At 49.0% G+C, this 27,147-nt stretch overlaps 1 protein-coding gene and 1 long non-coding RNA gene across 2 annotated transcripts; one reads left to right on the plus strand and one right to left on the minus strand.

The window, feature by feature from the left end:
- Positions 1-2,373: 2,373 nt before the first annotated feature.
- On the minus strand, positions 2,374-25,780 carry LOC102461683 (potassium channel, subfamily K, member 16-like). Its single transcript, XM_006135254.4, is given in 7 exon segments — positions 2,374-2,829; positions 2,832-2,960; positions 13,675-13,843; positions 15,535-15,701; positions 19,803-19,923; positions 22,611-22,811; positions 25,665-25,780. Coding segments are annotated over 6 exon segments (975 nt in total). The 5' UTR covers positions 22,806-22,811; positions 25,665-25,780; the 3' UTR covers positions 2,374-2,635.
- Positions 13,771-15,695, plus strand: LOC142829058 (uncharacterized). Its single transcript, XR_012903262.1, has 3 exons — positions 13,771-13,904; positions 14,463-14,540; positions 15,559-15,695. It is a non-coding gene; the product is annotated as an uncharacterized LOC142829058 (long non-coding RNA).
- Positions 25,781-27,147: the final 1,367 nt, after the last annotated feature.

Consider the following 27,147-nt stretch of genomic DNA (forward strand, 5'->3'; position numbering starts at 1 on the left):
TCTCTTGCTACACGAGGTGGATACACCCTGACTCTTGTGGGAACTGTGCTGCCCTGAGAGGGGACAGCCAGGGGGCTGTGAAAATGAGTGGAGGCCTTCTACAGCTTTCCCTTGGCTGCTGGTGAGAGCAGCCATCCCATGACCCGACCATACAGAACTGCTGTTTGCAGAGTTGTGGTAGCAATGTGGGTCCCAGGAACCCTCATTTATACAGCCCTCAGCTGGGCCCTAATTGGCTGTATTGGCTTCAGCTGTGGGCTCTACAATCTCAACCCTCTTCCAGGGCTGAGTTTAACCCTTGCTAGGCCAGTGCGGGGCAGACACCCCGTCACACTCTGCACTTCATTTTTTTTAAAAAGACCCCTGTTTCAGCATAAAGTGGTCTCGTAAGGCCAATCATGCCAGAGTTTGGAAGAGGTAAGTCGTCTTATCTTTCAGAGGGAGGCCGCACAGGGGAGTAAGCAGAACACATGTGCCACCAAGTCCGCTGGAACTCAGAAGGCCGAGCTGGCGATGCTCTTGGAGAGCATCTCCTGCCCACATGAGGGCTGGGAGAGCTATCGGAGCGTTTCAAACTTCTCCTCCAACCATCACTAAGAGAGCAGGGGGAGGAGAGGGCAGCGGCAGGGGGCCGCTAAACTTTCCAAGGTTCCTTCAAAACTTGGGAGCCCGCATCTGGCTGACACAGCCCCAAGCAAAGCCCGGCACTTTCCCCCACACGACGGTGGGGGTGGGGGTGGGGATACCTGCCGAGCCTACAGCATCCCAGCAGGATGGGCAGGTCTTCCGGGTCTCCCAGTGGGTCCTGTCCGGAATGAATGAGCCATGAGGGAGCGCACGCAGAGAGGCTGGAGTACACCCCCCCTTTCCCCACTGCTCACCTGCGGGGATGGGGGGCAGCGCTGTGTCCTCTGCTCAGCCTAGCAGCGGCGCCAACACCACACTCAGCACCAGTGGGAAGAGGAGGCTGGGGAGCTGCCTGCTGCCGCTCAGCACCATCTTCACCCCTCCAGTGGGACGCGCCTCCAGTGGCGCCCGTTTGCCCCGTTGCAGCTGGGAGGCACCGTCGGGCAGGGGCAGAGTGGGGGGAGGGGGAAATGAAGCCCCTCGCAGCCTGCATGGTGCATGATAATAATAAAACTTACTTAATTAGAAAGTACCGGACATTTCTATGTCCGGTATTTTCTCAATCTGTTTCCTGGACAGAAAGCTCAAATACCAGACGGTCCTGTTCAAAACCGGACACCTGGCAACCCAATTCCGAGGGTATTGCTGGAACTGATTTCATGGATGGGAAAGGAGTTGGCCTGCTTTAGAAAGGCTTCCCTTTGACAGAGTAGCAGCCGGGGAACTGCAAATTGCATGGGAGGCTTGCCTCTGAAATCTGGATTTCTATTAGCCGTGTGGTGGCATCAGGTTGGTAAGAACGTTTTTTAATTGTTCTTTGCTACTACTCCAGCCCGTAGAGATCCCTCAGCAGAGAAAACCCTGTCTGGAGAATTATTTTTAGGATGGATTTGATTCCTGCTTTCTGGGCCTTGGACAGATAGGTCCTTTCAGTAGACGCTGCATTATTAGTGGACTCTGGATTGCATTTGTTTAATATTTCAGGACTGTTTCAAAAAGCCTGTGGCATTGAGGTGAAGCCTTGTTCTAGTTTTGATTTTGAGTGGGTCTTGAGTGGGAAATTCTGTAAGATTCCAAGGATTATTTATCATGTTCCATCCCTTTGATTCTTAAACAACAGTAGGAGGGTTGAGTTTCTTACCCAAAAGCAAAATAGAGGTTAGGTCTGCCCATCTCTCAGGGGCATTGAGGATAAAAGCCATTAATGACTGTGAAGGGATGAGATCAGTATAACTTACTTGAATAGACATCTCAGAGGGATAGCCCTGTTAGTATGTAACTTAGGGTATGTCTAGACTACATGCCTCTGCCGGCAGAGGCATGTAAATTAGACTACCCAACATAGTCAATGAAGTGGGGATTAAAATAAAAATGGCCGCCGCACTGTGCTGGCACAGCTGATCATCAGCACAATGCGGTTGTCAAGGAAAGCCTTTGCCGACCGATCCTGTAAACCTCGTTTCACGAGGCATAAAGGATGGGTCGGCAAAGGCTTTCCTCATTGACTGATCCGCGTCTTGACTGCCGCATTGTGCCAACGATCAGCTGAGCCGGCACAGTGCAGTGGCCATTTTAATTTTAATTAAACGGGGAATATTTAAATCCCCGCTTGATTAACTATGTTGGGTAGTCTAATTTACATGCCTCTGCCGGCAGAGGCATGTAGTCTAGACAGACTCTTAGAAACTAACAAAAATATATATGATATCATGAGCTTTTGTGGGCAAAACCCACTTCTTCAGATGAGCTGGAGTGGAGAAACAGGGAAAACTGGATAGAAACAGGAAAGAAAGATCATTTCCTGATAAAGGTACTGTCGGAATAGCAGCACATAGAGCCACAAGAGGGCGCAAGGGAGGGGAAGAAGGATGAGTTACAGAGACATAGCTCAAAGAAGTCCCAGTATATTTCCACAGGATTTACTCCTTTTGGTCTAGTTCTTACAATACTGGACCAGTGTAATTTGCATTTAATAATTCTGGTCCCAGTGGGTTATTACAATATTTTGCTATAAGAAAAAAATAGCTTCCCCTTGTTTTGCATCTCCAAAATGTGCTGCTAGGGACCCTCTCTTCTGTGCAGCTCCTCCAAAATCCAGTAATGATGGTTCTCCTGCAGGAACAAATCTAGCGGGCCAATATCTTTGTCGGTTTTCCTTATTGTCTTTACCTGCTGTTCCCATTTTATCAAGATCCTGGGCAACTTTTTTTCAGTGTCTTCTAGTAATGTTGTTAATAAATTAAACAGAAGAGCAATCCAGGCCAGACCAAAGATAATCCAGATGGCCACCAAAGACCGGTAATAGGGAGGATAATTCCTGTCAGGCTGTTTACCTGAAAACAAGGAGAAGGAAAGGAGAATCAGCTAAGAAGCTGAGTTCAGTTTACCTGAATACAATTGACTGTGCTAGTATACTGGTCAGAATAGTTCATGTTAAATGCCCCTAAAAGGTCACTCATCTGATGAAGTGGGTTTTACACACCAAAGCTGATGACCTAATATATTTGTTAGTCTCTAACGTGCCACTGGGCTACTTGTTTTTAAAGTTACAGATAGTTTTTTATAGTGACAGACTAAGAGTATGTCTACACTGCGGAGCTATTTCAGGATACTGGTAGTATCCCAAAATAGCTTTTCCGCATCTATTGTTGCATCTCGTTATTTCTAAATAGATTTCGAAATAACGGGTGGCTTATTCTGACATCCCGGTAACTCTCGTTCTACGAGGGTTAAGGGGAATTTTGGAATAGCAAGTTATTTCAAAATTTGGTGCTGTGGAATTATAGAATAAGCTATTTCAAAATAGCATCAAAATAAGCTACGCAATTTGTGTAGCGCAAATTGCATAGCTTATTTCAAGCTACGGGTGCTGTGAAGACACACCCTAGCATGGTTACCCCTTTGAGACTAAAATGTAGCATGTTACTTCATCTTTCCAAAAGGGATGCAATTGTGCTACATTTTCCACTGGAAAAATGCTTTGTTGGATTGAAGTGTGGGGACTACCACAGGCAAACCTAATATTTATAGCGGTAACCAATGATGTAAGATAATATATTAGTACTAAGATACTCCAAGATGTGTTTCAGTAGCATTGACAGGGACGGAGTGCAATGGAGGAGTGTAGCTGAAATGTACCATGGTTACCAATTTATACCATCTCTGTATGCTTACCTGGCAACGGGTGATTGTGACCTAACAAACAGCTGTCTCAAACAGCAGAGATCCTTGGATGTAAGGGCGAAAACTACAATTCATACATTACTTTCTACAGGCTGCAGGGCTTACTCCATTTAAAAGGAAAGAAATACAATGGATGCAACTGATGAAAACTCCCTGCTACATACTGAAGGCACAACTTTCCGCATTGGAGCCCATTGGATTGATGTGTATTTCATGCAGTCCAAACCTTTTAGCATCACTAGGAGCTCTCCACCTGCTGTGCAACACAGATCATTTAGTTTGGCTACTCAGACATAAGCAATCCTCCAACAAGTGACGCTTTGTTCACACTCGGTTTAGTCACGTGTGATGTTCACCGCACAATGCAGCCAAGACGGCTCACTGAAATGTAAACTTCTGTTCGCCGAGTGCAGAAGGTCGAAACACCAGCCTGGGAGCTGCAGAATAACAGGTCTCGGCTCTGTAAGAGTCACCGCACTGCGTGCAGTTCACATTGTGCAACTCCAAAGCCGTGTCGCCAAAGACTGACCTGCCTTGGCACCCAAAACTCTACTGGTTTGCTACATTTTTGTATCAAAATTAAAGGGAATGGATTCAGGTGGGGGGTCGGGTGTCCCGTATTTTTTCCCTGGGACAAATGAGGCCCTGCAAACTTGTGATTAGGAAAGATGATGTCCTTTCCGGGCTCCTGGACAAGGTGTGGGGCAGTTCCATGCACCCAGAAGGGGCACGGCCTCAGGCAGAAGCCGTGAGGCCGGAGGACAGCTGCCACCCCACCCCGCCCTCAGTGCTGCCAAGCCCCCACCTCATCCTGACGCGCCTCTCCTGCCCTCAGCATTGCCTGGAGTGCACCCAGCTATGCCGCCACCTCCCTAGGCAGCCCTAAGAGCCGCCCGGAGGACTGGGTGGCGATTTAAAGGGCCCAGGGCTTCGAGTGCCACCACTGCTGCAGTAATGGAGGCTGTGGCAACTGCCTTTTCAAATGCTAGGCCCCAGGGCAACTGCCTCCTTTGTGTCCCGTCCCCTCCGACCCCACAATGGCAGGCCTGCTTGTTCTTGACCCATGTACTAAGTTGCTCTTCAGTTACAGTCCTAGTGTCTACCTGACAATATTGTTTAGCAAGGACGTGTCGGTCTAAGGACTGGGATCATGGGTGGTCAGTGAAGGTAGAGCTGGGGGAGGGAAGCCCCCAGCCCCAGCCCTGCCCCTTTCTGCTGAAGCCCTGCCCCCCATGGGAGCCAAGCTGCCTCCCTACCACCACCTCGGGGAGAGGAGGAAGGTGGGTGGGCGTGCACAGCCCAGCCTTCCTGGCCCCAGAGCACTTGGAGGGAGGAGAGCACGCGGCCCCAGTCTCCGCGGCTCGAGAGCAGGAGAGGGAGGAGAGGGCATGTTCCCAGCTTTCCTGGCCCCAGAGCATGGGGAGGGAGGCACTGGGGACAGTAGCACTCCGCCCCCAGAATGTCTACAGCAGGGGTTCTGGGGGCGGAGTGTGGGCAGGGCCAGGCTGGCGGTTTGGGAAGGCTGTACCTTTCCCTGCCTAGCATACCGTCCGCCCATGATAGGGACTTACACTGAAGATTGTTTTTCATGGCTAATCCCTTGTGGGTGGAATGGAGAGGATAAGAGTATCCTCTGGCGTGGAGGCCTGCATGGGTGTGGAAGAGCCCTAACCCCTACCACACTGGGGAGCCATAGAGCTCTCTGTGGGTTTCTTGTGCCCCAGCACACACGGATTTTGTAGATGGGAGAGGAATGGGCCAGGGAGGCGTATCCACTGGCCACTCACAGCCATTTCCCTTGCTTTCTAGGTGGAAATAAGTTGGCATAGGAGTTGCAAGAGCAGCCGTGAGGCTGGGAAGATTCCCCTTCCCCACTGGGCCCAGTTATTCAGGCTGAGAGCCACAAACAGGATTTGGCCTCTACATGGTCTGAACAAAACAAATTGGAATCACTGCTCCAGAGGAGCTGTCTAGCTGTAGAGGTGCGAAATTCCCCATTGCAGTGAGCCAGCATAGGACCGATGCATCACTTAATTACTCAACATATGGCTTAGCCCAGGGGTGGGCAATACTTTTTGATGGGGGGGCCACTCCAAGAATTTGGAAAGTAGTCGAGGGCTGCACTCTTCCATGATATTAATGGAGGAGGTGTGGGGTCTGGGAAGGAGGTTGGGTGCAGAAGGGAGCTTGGCTGAAGGAGGCAGTTGTGACCTGGGGCACTGGACTGGGATACAGGGGGTTGGATTGTGACCTAGGGCAGGGAGGGAGTGCAGAGATTTGGGTTGTGAGCTAGGGTAGGAGGGGACTGTGATCTGGGACAGGGATTGGGGTGCTAGATTTGGGAGGGGATATAGGTACAGGAGGGGGTGCACAGATTTGGTTATGTGGAGTGGGGGGCAGAGGGTTGGGGGAGGGAGGGCCTGGGGTGCCAGAAGTAGGCTCTGCCAGGAGACTTACTAGCCAGCAGCCCGTTCCCAAATCAGCCTCCCTGCCTGCCCCACCCCTACATAGGCAGCAGCCATGTGCTCTGGAGCCCCTTGTGCTTCGTGGCTGCCTGTTATTGAAACAGGAAGCTCCCATTGTCCGGTTTCTGGCCAAAAGCCAGCCAATGGGATTGTTCTGGGGGTGGGAGCAGCTCCTAAAACTTTTCCCCCTTCTCTCCAGCCTCAGTTTTTAAAGAAAAACCTCCCTGCAGCCATGTTTCTGAGTGACGTGTGGGTGGGGCGAGGCAAGCAGGGAGCCTGCCTGGGGCTCCCCGCAGTATCTGTGGGCTGTATCAGTGCCTTGGTGGACTGGATACGGCCCACAGGCTGTATTTGCCCAGGCCTGGATTTAGACCAATTCACCACCTAACTGTCGCCTTCTGCATGGAGGGGAATTGTACCCTGGAAGTGTTACCTATATACAGAATTAAAATGAACAAATAGGGACCAGACTCATCTACTCAGCATCGTATATGTGGGCTCTCTCATACCACACAAAAGACATTATCTTGCTGCTGTGATCCAACAGCTGCATAATCCTCTTTTACCCAGTAAGATTGCTGCATGCAAATGAGCTCAAGCAAATTCTTTTCCAATTGGCTATTTCACATCTGGCCATATACAGTAGACAGAGTCGGCTGCTTGTCTAAAAATAATGCCAAGTACACAACAATCAGGAGAGCCCGGTTCTTGTTTCATGGGGATGGGCAGGGATGGCGTCCTTCGCCTCTGTTGTCAGAAGCTAGGAATGGGTGACGGGAATGGATCGCGTGATGATTCCATTCTGTTCATTCCCTCTGGGGCACCTGGCATTGGTCACTGGCCCAGTATGGCTGTTCTTATGGGGAACAAGCTCCATCACATGAAAAAGGCATGAGTTGCTAGACTAACCATAGTTTTGCTACTATTGTTTAGCACTGATGTAAACCTATACTACAGGGTAAATATTTCAGCATCCGCCTGCTAGACCAGTCGATGATGGTGAAAATCCAGGGCCATGAATTTAGCATAAATGTTGTTCTTTAACTGTGTTTACAAAGTCGCACATCAACAGTTGCGGAAAATGCTGTTCAGATGTTGTTCCTCGGAATGTAATTTGCTCCAGTTATTTTAAAGTGCCCGTTTAATGTGGACCAGGGGCAGATGTCACAGCCAGTTCTGTTGCTGCCTCAGTCTCTCAGCCCTCTGTGTTATAGGCTCAACCCCCCACTGACTTGATGACAGCAAGAGTTTTGGGTGCTCAGCATCTGACAGGCCAGATGGTGTTTTGATGTTCCAGTCAGAATTCTCTCTCTTCTTCTCCCTCTCTTTTGTGGGGGTTGGGGGGTGAATTTAGGGTTTGTGAAAGAATTTGGATTGTCAGTCCTACAGACAAAAGTTATTTGCTCACTGTCACGTTGCTGAATTGGAGGAAAGCAGCCAGGTCGCTGCTGCACCCCTAGGTGGGGGTGTTGGCCCCAGAAATTGGTGTGGGGGGAGCCATGTGGGGTATTGAATGGGAGCTTGTTGTTTTCTGATCCTGTGTACACTGTTTATGTGAGTACATAATGTCTGTGTGTGTAGATCTGTAATCTGTGTAGAAACTGAAGATTTCCCTGCATGTGGTTAAGCATTGGGCAGGGCCGAGCCTGTGGACATGCTAATTACCTGTGGGACAATGGTTCTCAATGGGCCAAAGACACACCCAAAGAATGGGGGCTGTCCTGAGAGCAGCCAGCAGGGAACACAGAGAGGCTGAGGACCAGGTGACCTGCTACATACTGGAAGAGGCCAGGAAGGAGTATAAAGAGGCCATGTGGTCGATGCCATTTTGTTCTCAGCTCAGCACTTCATCCCAGAGGCAGAATTGCAGGGATTGAAGAGCCCGGAAGACCTGGGAACCCATCCTGATCATAGGATGTGCAATAAGGACTTGTAACCAGCAGCTGCAACATCTCTGCTAGAGCCTGCATCGAGGACTGGGAGATTCGGTGCATGTAACGTACTGTACTTTAATAACCTTACTCTCATGCTTTTCTTTCCTGTAATAATAAACCTTTAGATATAGATTCTAAAGGATTGGCCCAGCGTGATTTGTGGTAAGGTCCAGAGGGTAAATTGACCAGGGATCTGTGGCTGGTTTCTTGGAACCGGACAGAACTTGTTCGGGGTAGGTGGGATTGGGTGCTAGGACCCCCCACCTGTGTATGAGGCCCGGGGCCATCTGGGGCACGGATATTGCTGGGGTGTCGGAGGGGTTTTGCTCGGGAGGCTTCAGGCAGGCTGCTGAAGCGCTCTGTGGGACTGGTTTGTGGCCTGTGTGGAGAGGTCGCCAGTCGGGGGCTGTAAGTAGCCCCGGATTTGAGCAATTCGCCCTGAGTGGACGCCCTTAGCTGTGCCCAGACACGGCCTGGTCCATCACAGTGGCGTAGTCGGCAGGATCCACAGATCTTGGTCAATTGAGCTTTGGGATCAGGACCCCACGCTGTCTAAATTTGATTTTTGGTGTTGAGAGTTTGGTTGATTAAAGAGCCGCTGCGATGAACCCGGAATTATATGAGAGTCTGAGCAAAAGTGCTCTGAAGGATTTGTGCTTGGGGAGAGGCATTGCCTTTAGGAAAAGGGCCTCTAAACTAGATCTGGTAGTGCTGTTATTAACCAGAGATGTGGATGAAAAGGAGCAGAAGCAAGCCAAGGAGGCTGCTGAAAGAAGGCGGAAGGCAGATGAAGAAATTGCTAAGAGAAAGCAGGAGATGGATCGGGAACTTGAGATGAGAAAAGCAGAACATGCAGAGAGAATGGCAGAGCATGCAAAGAAGATGGCCCTAGCCAAGGAGGAAAATGCTAGACTTGACCTCCAGCTTAAGAGACTAAAAGAACAAGAAAGACTGTATCCTCCTGAAGGTTCAATGTATAACTCTGTGGGTATGCAGTGTGCTTATGATATGGCAGACGTATTTTGCCCAGCTGATGTGATGACCCAACCCCAAAGCATGTATGAATGCAAACCTTTTGTGTTACCTGTAGCTAACAGGGAGGTTTGGGAAGGGGGTGCATGTGGGTATGGAAAGTTTCCTGGAGCTGGTCAGTCTCCCTGTAACCAAGGGGAAAGTGTCTTTACATGTGTGCCTGTGGCAGATGGCTGTGTGTCTGTGCAGGGGGGCAGTGAGCCTGGGGGTGAGTGCCCGTCTGATGCCTCAGAGGTGAGGCTGGAATCAGAACCAGGGCAAGAAGAGCCCAGAAATCAGGGAAATGTTTCTCTGGGGCAGCCTGGAGTGGCTGGCCAGAGTGAAGTTTTAGTTGAGGAGTTGGTGGCTGGTGAGGTTTGTGGAATTGAACCTGCACAAGCTGAAATTGAGTTGTGTGAAGAAGCACAGTGTGCGCAAGCTGGCAATTTGGCTGGTGGAAGTAGCAGGGGGGCAGTAAAGGAAGCTGTCCCAGTGGCTAGCTGTATGCCTAAGATTAGCCAGGGGTGTTGGAACAAGGGAGAAGCTGTCTCTGGTTGTCTGGCTGTGTGTGGGGAAGAGTTTCTTCCTTTGTCTAAGGAAGATGCCCCACAGCCTGTGAAGGCTGAGAGCAGTGTTGTTGTCCCAGAGTTGGGTCTGGATATGGCTAAGGCCCAGGAAGGGGGTGGCCCAAGGTTTGTGTCTGCTGGGGAGAGGGATGAGGTGACTCAGGTAGAGTCAGTCAGTGTTTTACCAGAACCCCAGAGATCAGACAGTGGTGACCCTGATATTGTGTCTGATGCTGCTGTGTTGCTGGCAGAGGGGGGAGCGACTCTGTGGGAGCAGGGAGACCCCTTAGCCCGGGCACAAGGAGAGAATGAGGGTGTGTTAACTCTGGTGCCTAATGATGGTGTGGATGTTTACAGCCATCTAGAGAGCTGCACAGGGAGTGAAGATGCCTCTGACCCTGTCTCTTGTGGGTCTGTCTGTGTGCCAGAGAGGGGATTGTCTATGAATCCACCAGAGGGGCCAGAGATGATTCAGGGAGTAAGGGAATTGCAGGAGGAGTTGGTTGTGGCTCAGCAGGGCAAGGCTGCTGCAGAGCCAGGGAAGGGTGAACTGCTGCTTAAGGGAGCTCATAGGGAGGAGAGTCCTGGCAGTGCTTGTAGCAAGCAGTTTGCAGTAACTGAGAGAGGTGACGATGCCTGGCTTGGAGAAGGCATTCAGGAGAAAGCTCTGCCTGTAAAAGGCAGCAGCTTCTTGTGTGAGGCACTTGTTTTGGTGCCTGACAGACGGGATTTGTCTGTTAGCAGTGACTCCACTGACTTGGGTTTAGGGAAACCCAGTGTGGATGGTGTTGGAGAGGTCTCAGAGGGACTGAGGGTTGTTCCAGATGAGGCAGGAACATCCAGAGAACTGGAGCAGGCTGCTAACCCAGTGACTGTGGGTGACCAGCTTGCTGGGAAGTCAGTGTGTGTGGGACAGGATTGTTCCCAGGTGAATGAGGAGAGTGGGAAGTTAGTGTCTCAGATTCAGGAGGAGGACGGTGTAGCCAAGTATGCAGAGCAGAACAGCTGTGTGGTTACTCTCCCTAGGATGCAGGAGATGGCAGTTAAGCTCCCATCTCTGGACACTGTGGACACTCATACTCAATCAGGGAAGTTGATATCTGGTTCCATGTGGAAACAGAGGTTGGAGGTGGCCAGAGGAGAGACTTGGGAGTCTACAGCTCACTGCTGTTACCCCACTGAGTGGGGGAAGGGGGAGAATTCCAGGGCCATTGTGAGCCAGGGAGTCACGCCCAGCCAGCCCTTTGTCTTGGTCAGGCCAGAGGTTTCAGGCCTGGAGCCCAGAGCACAAGGGGGAGGGGCAGGACTTGCTTTGACAAAGAAGATTTGCAGGTTGAACCTGAAGGGAAAAAACTGCAATGGTGTGGGGCCAGAGAAGGGGCATGATGGGGAATGTCAATATACACCTGATATAGGATTGTTTTTGTTACTGATGTTAATTCTTGTAACCAATGTATTATTGTTGCAGAGAATTGTAACGGTATACAGTGTGCATGAGCTTATGAAAATACCATGTAATCTGTCTGGAGATGTACCAAACGACAGACGGTATGTAAGGGGACATTGTGATGTGGCTATTTCATGGTTAACACTTGTAACTGGTTTTGGAACTTCTTACAGGACAAAAAGGGTTCCAGCCAGAAGGTCCTGTGTAAGAAGGGAAACTGAGGCACACCACCATTTTGACGGGGGAGGCCTGTGATGCCCTCAGTGATGTTACTGGCATCACTTCCTGCATCAATTTTGCGTTGGGGGTGTCACGTTGCTGAATTGGAGGAAAGCAGCCAGGTCGCTGCTGCACCCCTAGGTGGGGGTGTTGGCCCCAGAAATTGGTGTGGGGGGAGCCATGTGGGGTATTGAATGGGAGCTTGTTGTTTTCTGATCCTGTGTACACTGTTTATGTGAGTACATAATGTCTGTGTGTGTAGATCTGTAATCTGTGTAGAAACTGAAGATTTCCCTGCATGTGGTTAAGCATTGGGCAGGGCCGAGCCTGTGGAGCCTGTGGACATGCTAATTACCTGTGGGACAATGGTTCTCAATGGGCCAAAGACACACCCAAAGAATGGGGGCTGTCCTGAGAGCAGCCAGCAGGGAACACAGAGAGGCTGAGGACCAGGTGACCTGCTACATACTGGAAGAGGCCAGGAAGGAGTATAAAGAGGCCATGTGGTCGATGCCATTTTGTTCTCAGCTCAGCACTTCATCCCAGAGGCAGCACTGCAGGGATTGAAGAGCCCGGAAGACCTGGGAACCCATCCTGATCATAGGATGTGCAATAAGGACTTGTAACCAGCAACTGCAACATCTCTGCTAGAGCCTGCATCGAGGACTGGGAGATTCGGTGCATGTAACGTACTGTACTTTAATAACCTTACTCTCATGCTTTTCTTTCCTGTAATAATAAACCTTTAGATATAGATTCTAAAGGATTGGCCCAGCGTGATTTGTGGTAAGGTCCAGAGGGTAAATTGACCAGGGATCTGTGGCTGGTTTCTTGGAACCGGACAGAACTTGTTCGGGGTAGGTGGGATTGGGTGCTAGGACCCCCCACCTGTGTATGAGGCCCGGGGCCATCTGGGGCACGGATATTGCTGGGGTGTCGGAGGGGTTTTGCTCGGGAGGCTTCAGGCAGGCTGCTGAAGCGCTCTGTGGGACTGGTTTGTGGCCTGTGTGGAGAGGTCGCCAGTCGGGGGCTGTAAGTAGCCCCGGATTTGAGCAATTCGCCCTGAGTGGACGCCCTTAGCTGTGCCCAGACACGGCCTGATCCATCACACTCACAAAAGAGGCAGAATGCAGGCAATGACAGTGTACGTTTCCCTACCCCATTCTGCCAACACATCTCAGCCCTAGCCTGCAGGAGACCTCCCAATGGGTGAGAAGGAAGGTCAGTCCGTCTCCATGCCCTGCAGGTCTTGACCTCTCTGCTGAACTTAAACATGCTGGCAGAGGTGGGTTTTTTCTGCTGTGGATGGCTTGTCTGCTGAGAATTGGAGTGAGGCTCCAAACTCATGGCGTTTAAGCCCCTAAACTTCCAGTACCATTGTAAATGCTTTTTCCTTGTCATTTCTCTATTGAGAGGGAGTTCTGGTTGCCAACGTGTTGCATGTACTGTGGAGGAATCTATTCCGTTCAATTTGACAAAATACAAATATTGGATCATTTCTGCTGTTAGTGGTTTGGACTCTGGGGTTCACTTGAAGGGTGTCTCTAGGGGATCCAAGAGAGAAACTATTTTGGTGAGAAATACATGAAGGTGTCTGCAGAATGACTTTGCCTACGAGGCTGTGTTTTATATGGTTTAGCTTCGGGAGAACTTTTGAACTCCCATATGTGTGAAATCCAGGAGGGTCTAATGATACATGGGGGGGTTACAGGAATTAATTTCTATGGGGAGTCATGTCAGTGGAAGAATAGGTCTTCCCCCCGCCCCCAGGATAAGTTTTCCATTGCCCACTTTTCATCAAAGATTGAAGCAGTGAAAAGCATAGCTTCCAAATTAGTGGGGTTAAAACAAGCCCCAATTATTTCATCACTGTGTAAAACACAGGTGTCACGTATGCATGTAAAACTTTGTAGTCAGGACACTTCAAAGTTTCCTCTCTTGCTCCCCAGATTCCCAGATTCCCTGCATCTGCATTGCCCAAACTACTGCATGTTTTTGTTCCGTTCATAAAGCCCCATTTTTCATCGCGTCTAGGCATTTGGGTGTCTGAACCACTCTGGGCTGCCTTCAGGGAACTGGCCTTTCCTCATAGAATTACAAAAGCCAGAGATGGGAAAGACCAGTGAATGCAGCATTGCTTCCTAGTGTACATGTGCTTTGTTAATCACTGCACTAGTAATTCTGCCACCTTTTAATTCCAAGAGCAGTTCTATTATCCTTACCTACTACGTAATCTCCAAAGCCAATGGTGCTCAGGGTGATAAATGCAAAATAAACTCCTTCGCTGTAGGACCAGCCCTCCGCTACCTGGAAGACAAATGACGGCAGACACAGGAACACTAGAATGCCCATTACCAGGAAGAAGAGAAGGGTCAGAAACTTGATTTTCTTCTGAAAAATAAACCAACACAAATTATGACCTGCTTGGAACCAAGAGCAAACCCTACCCAATGTGAGTGTTCTGGATAAATAGCTGGACAGGAACTCCTTCCAGGCCAGCAAGAGTTAAAGATTGACAACAGTCAGACAAAAGGTCTGTCTCCCATGAAGCACCGTGGCTTCGCTTCTCGGGGAGAAGGGGTCACGTATCATGACAATCACGTAGCCTCGGTGCATCATGGGAGACGAAGTCCCCACCCCAGGAATGAATGAAAGCATGACACACTTGAACTACATCTCCCTGGAGGCACCCTGCTGACCTCTCAGAATCAAAGCTTTTCCATTTTTCAGCCACAATATTTCAGGTGTAGTTGGATTTGTGGATGTTCAATTCTTTGACAAAAAATAAACTTTCCATGGAAAATTGCCAACCAGCCCAAGTAGCTGTCATGAAGCCCAGACCCTGGGTTGTGCAGGGCTGGCGTTGCATTGCATGGAGTCATGCTCAAGAGGTGCACCCCAAGGCTGAGGGAATCTGGACCATCCCATGTCCTTGCAGTCAAGAATGGGTGAAGAGGCTGGCAGAGGCAAGAGTTTGGTGTATGCAAAAATTTCTCTCTTATTTTTGTAGGTATGAAATTTACAAGTAGAAATTGGATTAAAGGAAAGGAAATGGGATGACCCTGGTGCCCACCCTGCAGAGGGCTAGGTAAGCTGTATAGACCCTTAGTCCCTTCTTAGGGTGGCCATATGTTGCGTGTTGGCTTGGACGGTCCCTTTTTTAAGCCTTGTCCTGGCTGGCCTGACTGTTTTGGCAAAAGTGAGCATTTATCCCATTTGCTCTTGCAAACTGAAGGAAATTGGCCTTTTTATGGGAGAATTCAGATTATTCAGCAGCCCCAGAAGGATAGCTCCCACCACCTCAAAAGCAGAGGGGAGATCATTAGGAACAGCGAGCGACTCTGCGTGTGTCTACTCTGCAGCTGGGACTGAGCCTCCTTGGGGCAGCAGAGCTTGCGCTGGCATGCTAACATCGCCACGTGGGCATTGTCGTGCTGGCAATGGGTCCGGCTGGCCACCCAAGCTCAGACTTAGAGGCTTGGGCTTCCGCGGGTGCCCTCCACACAGCTCTCTACAGCACGTTAGCATGAGCCCTATTAGTAGAAGCCTGTCTAGTGAGGGTGGAAGAAGACTTGCGTCCTGCTGCAATGTAGACATACCCTGTGAGGCCTGGTCGGCCTTGAAAGCCCTTGCCTCCGACTCCACGAGACCCATCCCAGTCTTCCAGCACATTGACTAGAATGGCCCTCTTCTCATAGGCTGTTTGTTCCTTGTCTTTCACCCTGTGGAGCACTGGACAGTGGGCAGCTGGCTTGTGGTGTGAAAAGTGGCAGGTTAGGCCATCGGGGAACAGGAGGATAGGGACGGAGTAGCTTGTATCATGGGCCTACCAAGCTGTGCACCTTGCAATACACCAGGTATTTTGTTAACATTTCTCTGATATTCGACGGTGCGGAAGATATTTTGCTTTGGTGTCTATTTCCCACCGTCCTACACACCTTGCCTGATCTCTTTAGAGTTTAAAATCTTCAGAGCAGGGATTCTCCCTTCAGTGCCTAGCGCCGGCTGGCTGTGTAAGGAACATCGAAAGGAAACTCAATACCCCGCGTACAAACAACCCTTGAGAGAATGGAACTGATTACCTTTTTCATTCCCTTCGCATACAGCCATCGCCCAAGCCTTTCACACAGCAGAGAAAGCATCTTCCCGACCTGGTGCAGGAAAACGATATTCAAAGGGATTCCGAATGAGGCAAACAAGACACAGAAGATCTGGCCAGCAGCCGTTTTAGGACACAAGGTGCCATAGCCTGTTGAGACACAAAAGGAGGAGAGGGACCCCTCCAGTGAGCCTTCTTCTTGGAGATTAGGCTTCTAATTAGCTTACACGTGTTGGCGCATTCCATTTTGCATTCATGCAGCACTGCTTTAGCACATCACGAGTGTTTCTAGTGCTCCGTAGCCAGACGTGCACGCTCTTTCCAACCAAATCACAATGACTGGTTAAATTACATGGTCTGCATATTTTTAGGGTTCAGAGAGTGCTATGTTTGGGTCTGGCCTGACCTTCATTTGAACTACATTATAATCTGAAAGCAATCTATAAAAACACGCTATCCATTGCTACAAAGGATGCAAATAGATACAACATGGAAATAGAGAAACCAGAAGTCAAAGGATCTGGAAGATGTCAAGGCTGGTGTTTGGGCTGTTTGCCATTCAGTGATCAGATAAGCTCCCTTCCTGAATCTTAGCCCACATCTCATTTCTTGTCACGCCATCCCTCAGGGATCAGTGCATTGTACCACACTAAGTAACCCTCTGAAAGCTTCGGACTGGGTAGAGTTGGCCTCATACGTGGAAAAAGGTATCCAAACCCTTTGCCTTCTCTTAATGTAGTGACTCAGCCTCTTGTAACTATTTGAACTATCTACTGTCTCTCTTTTTTCCTCCCCTCTTTTTTTCTATTTTTTTCCTCTTTTTTTTCCTTCTCCTTCCTTTCCCCTTCCCTTATTTATTCTTGGATCTGGACTTCTAATACTCCTGTCATCTGAAGAAGTGGGCTGTGCCCATGAAAGCTCATGACACCATCTGCATGTTTTGTTAGTCTTTACTAACTAGACTATTTGTTGTTTTTTAAGTTTTTCCTGTTACAGACTAACTCAGCTACCCCTCTGCAGCTTTCTAACATTTAAAATCCTCCAACTTCCCTCTTATTTTCAATGGCTCTGGGAACCCAACATGTGAGCAGTTGTTCATAAAATAGTAGTACCCTTAATAATGCCCTTCATCCCAAGGGACTGTAAATTGCCATATAGAGGGCTCACTTCACCCAGCACTGAAAGGCAGCCACCTCATATCCAATTGAAAACACAGAGACCAGTGACATAGGCAGAAAGTGGAGTTTGGCTAGGACACCAGGGCTAAGATCCTTCTGCAAAAGACACTACTGGATCTTTAATAGTTATAAATGGTGAGGACTTTAATCTTAAGTTTCAGTGGAAAGATGACACCTTCCAAAATCACAGTCCCCCTGACCCCACCTTAGCCCCATACTAGTATTGTCTCAAAGAGGAACCAGAGGGAAGCATACCACCCTACTGCGTTTTGTAGCCCAGTGAGATTTCCTTGGCAGGAGAGGGGAGTTTGGTCACTCAACCGCTCTCCAAGTTTGACCTTGCTCAGCTTGTGAGATCAGATGAACCATAGCCTAGAATGCTGGAAATAAACACGCCCCCATTGAAAAAACAAACCAACAAGCTACACCTAGGATCAAATTCCTGGTGTTCCGCTGACCTCACCCACACCGAGAATACAGCAACATTCTAACCGTGAAGAAAGTACAAATGCATCCATGCTTATAAGTCAGCTCATTTGGATCCAAAAGTTATACCACTTGAACTCTACTGGTATAATCCCTCTATTGCAGAGATAGCTATAACAGTATAAGGGTACGTCTACACTAGGAAGACTATGGCAATGCAGAGCCTTATGGAAAGTGGAATAAGCTATAGAGGTGAAAGGCGTTATTATACCAGTATAATTGCATACACATGAGGGTTTGTACTGGCATAACTACATCAGTAAGAAAATCCTCACACAGCTTCTGACATGGTTATACTGGTACGAAATCACTGTGTAGACCAGGCCTTAAAGATAAAGGATTTATTCACATTAGGGATGAATTTGCCATCAGCTGTTTTTAAAGGGGAGCAATATCTGAAAAATGAGTCAATGGCTTCATACTTCAAAGAATTTACTGTAGCATGTCCTCTCCCCCATAGCCATTCAGCTGCTGCAAGGCGAGTTTTACAAAGGGATAGTTATATGCTTGATTCATGTCCTTAGCATGTGCAAAGTGGATCTATCCCAGCACAAGTTGTTCACTGACTGATAATATAATGGTTCTATTTAGGGGGAATAGAAACTAAGACAATTCCCTGGTAAGTTCATTGGACTTTCGGCCAACCAGAAGGTTGATGCAATCTCTGTTGGATGAGACAGAGCTATTTGTCTTCATCTCACTGAGCTTTTGGCTCTTTCATCCAGCTCAAACACCTTTCTAGTGAAGCCCTTACCAAGCCTCTCTGGGTGTCAGAGATATGCTGGATCATGAGGTGGTTTTACTAGGTTGGTGGAGACCTCTAGGCCAGGGCTACTCAACATGTAGCCCACAGGCCATTTGTTTGTAGCCCGCGGTGTGGTTTGGATTTATGCAGGGCTTAACATGCGACCCGTGGGTGGGATCCTTTGAACATGGCCTCCATGGGGAACACGCTCTGCAATGGTGAGTCAATATATTGGTCTTCTGTTGATATGCATTTTAGTAGTTACATTCCTGGACTGTCATTGCTCATTAAAAGTGCTGTCCTAGGGGTGAAAATTGGGTAAATATTGCATTTTATTAATATCAGCAGAACTGACTTAAATGGGGCCTGTGTGGTGTGTTGTCTTGCCTTAATCTTTGTATTCATGCCCGTCAGTGTAAAAGAAGCAATTTGCATATATATTTGCATGTAAATGCAACCACACTTAAGATGTGGCCCTCGGCATGTGTTGTGAGTATCATTGTGGCCCTCAGGGCTTTCAAAGTTGAGTAGCCCTGCTCTAGGCCATACTCGTTTTGGGGCACAATTTGGTTTATGCCTCCACATCCGGCAGCCCCAATTTCTGTTAGTGTTAAGAACAGCATGGTGCTTGAACTAGCAGTGAAAAAATGATGGTATTTGCCTTATCCCTCCCCCATCTTCTCTCCTGGCAGCAGTGAAAATTGTGGGTATGCTCGTCTAATATATGCACTGGTGCAATAAGTACTAGAATAACAGCCTTCCACGGCCCAGCTGTGTTCAGTTGTTTCCTGTCCTCCTTTGTTGCCATACAGCTGCCTTGGAAATTATTTACAGTTTGTTTGACCTAGGAATGAAAACCAGGGGAAGTCCGTCTGCCACCCACGCCTGGTGGCTGGCTCAGCCAAGAGTTTAACAGACGACTCCGTGGCTAGAAAGAAACGGACGGATAGGGAAGGGGAGGTTGAGAGGTAAAAGGCTGTTGTTCCATTTCAAACTAAAACGGTGCCATGAATGATGGATTCTGCAGCTGGGAAGCCTCAAGGCCACGTCTGCTGCTGCTTCTAATCCTCCTGGCCCACGGTAAGCAGTAATTCATAGCCAGGACATCCCAGGCCATGGTCTTGTAGACTGACCACCTCTAAAACCCCGGGTGTAGAACTTCCCCAAAATAATCCCTAGAGCAGATCTTTTAGGGAAACAGTTTTGAATTTAAAATTGTTAGTGAGGGAGACTTTGCCTCCCCACCATTGGCAAATGGTTCCGGTGGTTAATTACTCTCAGGCTATGTCTAGACTGCAGGCTTCTTTCGGAAGAAACTTTTCCAGAAGAGATCTTCCAAAAAACTTTCTTCCGAAAGAGAGCATCCACACTGCCAAAGTGCATCAAAAAAGTGATCTGCTTTTTCGACAGATAGCGTCGACACTGAATGGACGCTAACTCGCATGTCAGCTGTGATTACTATGGACGGAGTGGCCACCAGGGCACTTGTGCTTTCTCCTCTTTCCTCTTCTTTCGAAAGAACTCCCTCCTCCCCGTCCACACACGCCTTTTTCTGAAAAAGCTCTTTCAGAAAAAGGCTTCTTCCTCATAGACGGAGGTTTACCAGTGTCAGAAAAAAACCTTTGTTCTTTCGATTTTTTTTTGAAAGAATGCGATTGCAGTGTGAACATAAATGAAGTTTTTTTCAGAAAAAGGCCATTTTTTTCTGAAAAAACTCTGCAGTGTAGACATACCCGCACTATTAAAAATGTATGCTTTTTTTCCAGTCTGAATTTGTCTACAGCACAGTCTGTTAAGGCGATGGTAACTATATATGACAGAGGGGAAAAGCCCTGAACTTACCAATTGTGGATACCACCGTGCCCACAAAGAAGAAGGAGTTACTAAAATCCCAGTTGCTGAGTTCAGTCTGTGATTCGTTTCCTACTGGATAGACTCCTCTCTGCACCGCTTCGGTGAGGTTCTGCAAGCGAAAGCAACGTTTGATATGAGCATCTCCCCCTTCTCAAGGTCCATTGTGATCACACAGAGGAATCAGCCCACCAAGGCCCCTTTCCTGTGAGTACCCGTAGACTGTAAGCAGAAGTACACAAAGGGCTCGGCATTCTCTGCTGCCTGTGCTACCGGCCCTCTTGCTTCCACAACCACCGGCTCACCAGCAGCCAATCAGCATTTCAGACCAAGTCCTGTGCTTACCTGTTCATTTCACTTGGGTGTTTCAGAACTACATTGATTTCCACCCAGACCTAGCCTGATAGAGTTTTATCCTAAATTATTTGCATCAGAAATGCAGAAATCATGGAAAAGGCTTGGATAGATTAATTCAGCCTGCTGCATTTTAACATTGTGCCTTGTTATTCTCCATCCCTGGGTCTTTTGCGATGGTTCTTTCTCCCCCAGCAGTTTGAGAGGTACTGTTTTCATGGTGGAATTGTAAGGAACACTCCCGGGTATTTGAATCATCCCTCTACATTCTGTAGCTTTATTTGAAAGCAAACGCCAATGCCTTGCTGTATATGTTCCCTCCCTTCCAGATTCTAACTTGCAGTGCTCATTGGGGACTACAGCTAGTCTGCCAAAAGAAATGGAGAGAGCAATTGTTAGAACCATAGGGTGATGACAATTATGGTTCCAAGCCAGGGTCACCAACAGGCGGACAAAGGGAACAGTTGCCCTGAGACCCAGCAATTGAAAAGGGCTAACTAGCGCAAGGGCTAAGTACTGGAATAGGCTTCTCAAGAACAAGCTGGACAGACATCGGTCAGGGATGATCTAGGAGGTTTAGGTGGTCCAACCTCAGCCCAAAGGGATGGATTAGAACAGTAGTGGGCAACCCATGGCCCACAGGCTGCATGAAGCCCACCAGGGTTCTATGTGTGGCCCATGAAATATTTTGTTTACTGTAATCCACGTGCAGAGTGGCCAGATTCCACTGGTTTCTGTCTGTGTAGCTTTTTTCCTGCTAGTATTACCAAAGTGACACACGTGAGGTGCGTGCCGACTGTACGCAACATTGGCTGTGAGAGCCGGGTGCTCTTGCTGCATCCAATCAAACAGCTGCTACAGTTCAATTGGCACACCCCGCAAATTCTAGGTACACCAGCACAGGTAACAAAACTACCCTTTCCCAGGAGCCTGTCTTGGTGACACCCATCTTGCAGCCCACTGAGATGGAGGGCCACTCATGCAGTCCGCTCACTAGCCTAGGCTATGTCTACACTGCAGGCTTCTTGCGCAAGAAGCTTTTTGTGGAAGAGACCTTCTGCAAAAACTTCTTGCGCAAAAGTGCGTCCACACTGCAAAAGCTGCACAAGAGAGTGTCCAGACTGCGTGAATGTTCTCTTGCAAGAACGCTCTGGTTGCCATTGTCCACACACACCTTTTTGCACAAGAGCTCTTGCACAAAAAGGAGTTATTCCTCGTAGAAAGAGGAATACCGATACCACAAAAAGCCCTCTGTTTTGTCAATTCACTGTAAATTTACTTGCACAAAAACACAGTTGAAGTGTGTTTTTGCATAGAAGTAGCCCTAGCTTGTCCATTGTTGGATTAGATGAGATCTCTTCCAGCTTTATATTTCTGTGCTGCTATGAACATTTCCCCCCCTCCCCCAAATAGATACGAGATATTCACAAAGAAGAGTTTTCAGACGCCTTCGGTCTTTCTCTGTTCTAATGGTAAGTGATGGGTGTATGTTAAGATAAAACTTTAAACAAAACCTGCATCCAGCTGTGCCTGCCCATAACACCCTGAGGAAGTGGGGCCGGACAGCTTGAAGTAAGGCTGATTTGATACAGTCACAGTATAGATCAATTCCAGAGATGAGACTGGCCAGAAGCTAGACACAAGACAGGATAAATTGCACCAGAATGATCTCACACCATGGTTTCGCACCCTGCACTGCTGGTGTCCCAGAGTCCGGAAAAGCAGAAATCACTCCACAGGGCCAGCACAAAGGTTTATTTTCATTCTCTTGAATAAGGTTTTTTCCCCCCCTTCCCAAATAGAAAGCTAGAGTAAAGGGTAAAGTGGCAGCTGGATCAATGGTTTCTTTATTAACTGCCCTTTTTTTTTACTATTAAAAGCCCTCTTTAGATTCCCATATGGTAACACTTAACGGCAGGACTATTTTAACCCTATGTTCTCATAGAATACTCAAACTTGAAGGGATCTAGGGAGACCATCAAGTCCAGTCCCCTGCTCTCATGTGGTGTAACAGATAAGGTCTAAAATGTAGAGAAAGAGCCAGAATCCACTCGGTTTCCTTTTCAGTGACTAGAAATTCCTCTCTCTCTCTACCAGGTTGCTGGCCCAGCTTTTTGTGCAGGGTAGCATGCCCGGGGGTAGGGTGGGAACAGATCGCTGGGTTAGATGAGCCAGGGTTGTGGAGATGCCCCAGTGGTTTTGGGGAGTGGAGCAGCTGCTGCTTTGGTCAGTTGCCCAGAGTGTGGGCTGTCTACTCCGACTGGCCATTGGACTCAGGATTCACCTTCAGCGTTTAAATGCCACCACCCCAATGGATGCACAGGAAAAGACACAATGCTTGTTACCTGCCTGTGTCACAGTAAACACAATGTAAGTGAAAACCAGGCTGGCTTGCACGGGACGACGCTGGAGGCCACCGTCGCGTGCTACCGCAGCACCCCTTACCTTCACAAACTGCTCAACATCTGCCGCAGTGAGGCGAGTGAAGTTCTGCAGAAAAGCCTCCTTCATCTGGATTACAGCCATTTTCTGTTCTTTCTCAGCATTTTTCTCCAGAGCCCGGAAGACGATTGCACCCAAGAGTAAGTAGGTGGAATAGCTGACCACCAGCAGACTGGCCTGGATTTTGTTACTGCACATGGTACCCTACAGGCAAATGGAGGAAGAGGGAATTGTCTCTATTTGCATATAACTCTCTAATGTCAACTTCCTGTACATCAGAGCCTGGGGTTTATGCGCCCCTCCCAACTGCTTGGGTTTCCTCAGTGACCGCAGGCAGTCTCAGACAGCAAGCTAATGTGACCATTCAAGGGAAGATAAAATCTCCAACTCTCTTGGAGTAGCGTGGGTCTGCAGTCTGTGCGACTTTGCCTGGCTGAGTTCTCAGGAACGCAGGTCAGAGTGCAGGAAGCAGACTGGCTGGATGCCTCCTGCTTCTGCTGGAAGGGTGCCGGGGGAGAGGGCCGGTGCAACCAATACCCGCAAGAATAGATCAACGCCTTGCACCACATGTCGTCTTGTTCCCACTGCAACAAGGATTCCACTCCACATATTTTGCTGAGCTATTCATCAAAACACCGCAGCACGAGCCTGCGTCTCCACAACACCAGGCCCTGGAGCCACACAAGGGAGATGCTTGTTGGTGGGGAAGTCGGAGAAGCTCACCCAGCTGTCCGAAGTCAAGCAGAGCTCAAAACTCCAGCCAGGCAGCCCCCCCCCCCCCCCCCCCCCCGCCCTCCCATAGGCTGCCAGCAGGGAAAAGCAGGTAGGATGTTCATCCCCAAAAGTAACATAGGTGTCAGCTCCAGGATGTGCCAGGTTTGTAGCACCATGGGTACACAACTGTGCGGTGATGGGCGGGAGGCACGGGGAGGGGGCAGGACAGGAAGAGGCAGGGGAAGTGTGAGGCCTTGGAAGGGATGAAGTGGGGTCAGGGCCTCAGGGCAGAGCTGGGATGGAGCATGCAGATGAAGAAGAAAGTCAATGCCCATGCAAGGCTCTATCACTTGAGCTAAACGAGGTATTCCTTCAACTGGCAGCAGTAACGGGCTGTTGCTGTCTATGGAACCACTATTGGAGGGGGACATGACACGCACCTGGCCCCCTGGGTTCCATACTGGGACCCGCCCTGTGTTCACACAGAGCTCCTGACCATCTCCCCATGTTTCCTCGGAGAACCAGCCAGCGCCAGGGTCTCCACTCAGCCGTTGGATGATAGCTGAGTCAGGCCTCCTCAGAAACACAATCTCCAGCCCGTCCCAGCTGCGCAGCCTTGCCAGCAGCGAGTTCCTACGTCAGTGACCTCACAAAGGCCTAGGGGCAGGTGAACAGCCCCCACAGATACCCCAGGGGGAAGGAGGCAGTAGTCCAGTCCCCAGAGCAGTGGGCTTCATGGGATGCCTCAAATTCCCCTGCTGCTCTGTGTGTCTTGTTCACACATAAGACTTTGAATTATATCCCACCAAACCCTTCTAATCTCTGTTGTGCAGCACCCTCCTCTGTGTTTTATCCCACACAACTACAAGATGTCGCAGCCCCATACGTAGACATCCACACCGACTCACGGCCGCGTGCCCCCTGCCGCATCCTTTGCGTTCGACTGAGTGCCGCGTGAAGGGTGTGGCCACACTGCTGTACGAACTCAGGCTTAAGCCCAACCATCCACACCCCCATCTTTCTGACTGGGTCAGAAAGCCCTGCAGATCTGGGCCCGTGGACCCACCTTGAAGTAGGTCCAAGCCCTGTCATTTTGCAACTCAAGTCGCAGACCCCATGCCAGGAGGTTTAATGCCATGTGGCTGTGTTCGCATCACACCCAGGTCCAGCTATGGCAAGGCCAGGTTTACAGTGCGCTGTGAATGCCTGGCAACAGGTGTGGCAGCTCCCATTGTTCCAGATTAACAATGCAGCCTAGACATCCCCGAGCCCTGCGTCTCAGGGTGTCGAGATGGTCTCATTGCACTTCGCTTCACAGTCCTCTGTTTTGTATCTCCCCAGCGAGAGGCAGCAGGGCCTTGCCGCTCCTATAGACAGCTCTTCCTGTTAAAAACCTATCTGGGGACCCATGTTCCACCTCACACCCTGTTCTGGTCTAGTGGGTGTTCTGGGCAGTCATGGAGGAGAAGTTGGTAGAAGAAACCAACTTTAGTATAGCTCTGATTCAATACCTTCAGCCCATGCCTAGGTCTATCCTGCTTCAGCAACACATTTAAACAGGAGTTTAGCTTTAAAATGTGCTGGTATACTTTTGCACTCAGCACATACTTCAGTTCTTTGTTGAATCAGTGTCTATGGGCCCAATTCTAGACATTATCCAGGCAAAACGCCTGTTGATTTCAGCACAAATCTCTCTCTCTGTCCTTCTCTCTCCCCGTCCCGTCTCTCGGTAGATCAGACCCACAATATTCTAGTCTAGAAGCTGTTTTTAAGGTTTGGAAAGTACTCCAGCGAGGATTGAATAACGGTTTATTCACTTAACTCATTCAGCCAGGAGTTCTCTACAGTGCCAGTGATGTCACCCCAACAGTTTACTTTAGACCTATTGTTTCTTAATGCATTTCAATCCCATCCTAGCACTGCACCCTAAAGATAGTGTAATATTAGCTGAAGGACAAAATTAGCTGCTAATCCTGCTGCTGCTATTATTGGCTGGCAAAGCAGTATTCCCATGGCACATGATTGATTCATAAGTAGTGATCTGGAAAACAAGATTTCCAAAGTCAAAAGTGTGATGATTTGCTTCTCCCAGCAGCATTGTCTGTAAAGCCCGACAGCTGAGCACTGTGGAGAGCTTGGCTTCCTCTTTTAGTACTTTCTCACCTGCTGCTTGTCACACCCTGAATTAACTGACCCTCTCTATACAGCTGGCTCATTTCCTCTCCCCTTCACCGCCCCTCCACCCCATCCCCAGCAGCCAGTGGGGCGACCCATCTGTTATAAAGCAAGGTAGAATTGGTATTTCACTGAGCCTCACAGCCTTCTGTACAGGCACACACTCACCGTTCCTCTCCCTGTGTCCAAAGCTGCCCACTTGCCCAGGTCCCTATGTTACACTCACAGCACCTCCCCTTCTGTCTGACAGCTGGGCTACTGCCTTTGTATTAGGTGGGAGCTGCTTAGCTGCACCATGGCCTCTATGAGGTCACTGATATAGTCACCCCCTGTATTTGGTGGGACTGCTTAGCTGCCCCCCTAGGTCTCTGTGAGGTCATTGATACACTCCCCTCTGTTTACCAGCCCCAGGGCCTCATAAGTCCCTGGTGTGACCAGACTGGTGTCCCTTTGCACTCTTATGGCAGATAAGCTCAGATTCCCTTAGAGAAAGGTTAAAGGCCACTGTACTACGATCGGTTAGCACACACTTATGCATGTAGCGTCTATTGACTTCAGAAGGACCACGCACATACGTTACGTGTCACCAGCATAAGTAAAGGATGTGGAATTGTTCTGAGAGAGTCCGAATCTGTCCCCACCAAAGTCATTGAGAGTCCCTGAAGGCAGGCATTATATTTGGACAGCAGAGATAAGGAAAGGACAGAAGAGACTTTGGTTAACCCAACACATCCTTACAGATGGTGCAAATGAAATTGCTCAGTCTTAGATTTACAACCTGGATCTCTCAATGTGCCCAGCTCTTTGGCTGCTGCCTTAAAAATCATAAAAGTAAATAAGCCACTGATGAAGGCTTTAAGTATACCAGCCAGCTCTGCTCTCCAAAGCCCAGTGTTTTCAGAGAGTGAGTTTGAAAAATGCCCATTTTTCACAAATTAATGCTGGGTGACGTCCTTCCTTTCATTAAAAGTTTCTTTCTACACTCAGACTCTGTGCCTGTGTAACCCATAGACCTAGTGTGGTTCACTGTCCCATGTAGTGACACTTAGACCACTTACAGCGAGGGATAAGAACAAGGGAGCTCTACAGCCTAAGTTGGGATCCAGCTGGCTTCATAGCTCAAAATGTAGCGGCTACTACACTAGGTTCCAGGTTCAGATCTACCTGGTGACAGCTATACGTGGGAAAGGGGAAGTATTGCCTTTTGTCTGGAAATGGGTGACAGGAGAGAGATCACTTGATCGTTACCTGTTGTGTTCCCTCCCTCTGGGGCATCTGGCATTGGCCACTGTCGGCAGACAGGATACTGGGTTGGATGGACCTTTGGTCTGACCCAGTATGGCCATTCTTAACCGTGCCCTAGGGGTGGTGTGTGATTGTCCCAGGCTGCTGAGAGGGGCTCCACCTGATGTGTGTTGTATCTTTTCCTCAAGATCAGTTAAATACATTTTCTTGAGGTTTTACTATTGACATAGCAAAGTGCCTTGGTCTGAGGAGTGTTGAACTGAGGTGAAACCAGTGAACTGGGCTGTTCTGTCTCCATGGAGACAGCAGATTGCTGTCCATTTTGGGTGTCCTGGAGATCAGGGACTGGAAACTCGTGTGTAAGAAGGTGAGGTGTGCTAATTGCTAGGCTGCAGAGGGAAAGAGC

The sequence above is a fragment of the Pelodiscus sinensis genome, chromosome 4, assembly GCF_049634645.1.
Source record: "Pelodiscus sinensis isolate JC-2024 chromosome 4, ASM4963464v1, whole genome shotgun sequence".
Taxonomy (NCBI): domain Eukaryota; kingdom Metazoa; phylum Chordata; order Testudines; family Trionychidae; genus Pelodiscus; species Pelodiscus sinensis.